At 43.3% G+C, this 2,413-nt stretch overlaps 1 protein-coding gene across 1 annotated transcript; it reads right to left on the bottom strand.

The window, feature by feature from the left end:
- Positions 1–519: 519 nt before the first annotated feature.
- Positions 520–1,091, bottom strand: LOC125094344 (sterol regulatory element-binding protein cleavage-activating protein-like). Its single transcript, XM_047719950.1, has one exon. It carries the CDS (start codon positions 1,054–1,056, stop codon positions 607–609), a length of 450 nt encoding a protein of 149 aa, XP_047575906.1. The 5' UTR covers positions 1,057–1,091; the 3' UTR covers positions 520–606.
- Positions 1,092–2,413: the final 1,322 nt, after the last annotated feature.

Consider the following 2,413-nt stretch of genomic DNA (forward strand, 5'->3'; position numbering starts at 1 on the left):
TATGTAGTTTTTTAGGCCATTCACCAATAAGCAAAGGCGATATCTACAGATAAATTTAAATAGTTACAAATGGGCACCAACCTGGAAAGTCAGTTTCTTGATAACACTGGCACAGACTTTCACATAATGGAGTCAGCTTAAAGAATGAGGTCTCTGATATTTTCAGCCGTAAAGAGTGAGGTGAAGGGCATAAACAGCTTGAAATTTGGTCAGAATAGAGAGAATTTGGTCTTTATGTGAATTTCACAGCTCTCTATTTAATTTATATTATTTCCAGTTAACTGAATTTCTTAACAGAAACATAAGTAAGAAGGTTGCTTATCATATGATTGATAGGCACACCTGCCAGATAATATCAGAAGTATCAGTAATATCAGAAAGCAATAGTCCATAAAACTAATTTAAATGATGTGTAAATTCCTAAATACAGATAGATCTTCGTGTGTGCATCCATGCCTTATTACTATTACTATTGTTCTTATGACAAGAAAATATATATATATATTTTTTTTTAAGTTTAATATTATTACAGTCACGAGGCAGGACAGGACAGTTCAGAGACCGCTTCTGAAGACTCAGCTGTACACCGTCAGCTCCCACCCCTGCTCAGTCCAGCTTCTCCAGCACGGAGGGCATGTACACGAGGCTGAGCTCGCTGCCGAAGTTGCAGACAATGGCGGCATTGTCCAGCACCAGGATCTGGCGAGTGGGCTGGGCCTCACTGTTTTTCCCCAGGTAGACGGTCTGTAACAGATCCCCGTAGTTTAGGTCCCAAAAGGAGACACAGCCCTGGCTGCCAGTCACCAGCAGGTTATCGGAGATGACCCCCAAGCTTGCACCACAGCCCAGGTCCTGCTGAATGGAGTAGAGCTTGATGCCGGTGCTCCGGTCCCAGATGCTGATGAGGTCATCCAGGCCACTACTGATGACGCAGAAGGTGGTACAGGTAAGGGAGGTGACATCCCCGCGGTGAGCGAACATGTGGCTAACCCGGCTGCCCTTCAGCACATCCCACAGGCAGATGGCCCCATCTTGTCCTCCACTGGCCAGCACCATGGTCTGGTCAACGTACACCGCTGTGATGGCCCCTGAGTGACAAGAAAATATTTTTAATCAAAAGGAAAGACAAAAGTATGAACTGAACTGTTTCAAGAAAATATTTGGCTTTAGGGATGCCTGCATGGCCTAGTTGTTAAGCATCTGTCTTTGGCTCAGATCATGATCCCAGGGGTCTGGGATCTAGCCCTGCATTAGGCTCCCTGCTCAGTGGGAAGCCTGCTCTCCCTCTCCTGCTTCCCCTGCTTGTGTTCCCTATCTCATTCTCTCTCTCTGTCAAATAAATAAAATTTTTAAGAAAAAAAAAAAAGAAAAGAAAAGAAAGAAAATATATACACATGGTTCTTACACCTTATGACTCTTCTATACATAATTTCTGATTTATTGGTTATGTATGTTGAACATCCCCCCAAATTAAACCTTCAATCTCCATCTTTGCAGCTTCTATCTACACAGTCTTTGCTTCAACCCACAGAGTTTTCTCGTGTGCACTATTGCTACAGCCTTCTAGCTGATCTGCCCACTGTCTCCAACATTTCTCAGTTATTCCTGCCTTTGATTGTAGGAGGATGTGATCTTTGGACCTTTCATAACCATCTTTTGCCAAGGGGGGCTGCTTCAGGTTGAATCCATTGGAAAGTGGACTCTGTGACTGAGAATGATATATAGAAAAAAATTATTAAGAAGTGGTCTCAGAAGCAAGACGTTAAAGGAAGGGAAGACTAATTCTTTATTGGTCAGATGGAGAAGTTAGGTTACAATTCTATTACAAAAAAAGCCTCCATTCTGAAGCTGAAATGGCACTTCAGAGCTGTTCATAGTTGAGGCACAGTAGCTGGCCCTTCATAACTCCACTTCACCCAGTGACTGGACACAGGCTTCTCTCTGAAAAGGGGCATGACCTTGGGAAAGATCACCCTCCCCAGTACTGCAATTAACAGGCAGTTTTTCTTTCTTCCACTACCTACTCCAGTTCATCCTTCAATTTTAGCACCTTGACTCTGCTGGAGGGCTTACCTGGTGGGATGACAAGGAATCTCATCCCCAGGGTATTCGAATTCCTAGTTATTGTCTCATTCCCAGGCTGTGGCAACTGAACTTAAAAAATTATGTCAAACTTGGGCCATGGATTCACAAGATATACCAAAGTGGATCGACTACTTGCCAAATATATCTGTCCTTATCCACATTGTTTAACAATAGCCTATTTCCTCCTGCTAATCAGGGTTAATTAGCCTTGCCAGGATGAAGACATTTTTCATGCTTTCCAGACCTTTGGTGTGAGGAATCTAAAGTGCCCAGATGGCTGCTATAGCTTAAAGTTCAACATGACTCTTGCTGTGTCCTGTGATGGAAG

The sequence above is a fragment of the Lutra lutra genome, chromosome 2, assembly GCF_902655055.1.
Source record: "Lutra lutra chromosome 2, mLutLut1.2, whole genome shotgun sequence".
In the NCBI taxonomy this organism is placed as follows: domain Eukaryota; kingdom Metazoa; phylum Chordata; class Mammalia; order Carnivora; family Mustelidae; genus Lutra; species Lutra lutra.

What these genes read in the sequence shown, in the direction of transcription:
- LOC125094344 (XM_047719950.1), bottom strand. Translation starts at nt 1,056, where the DNA reads ATGGTGCTGGCCAGTGGAGGACAAGATGGGGCCATCTGCCTGTGGGAT.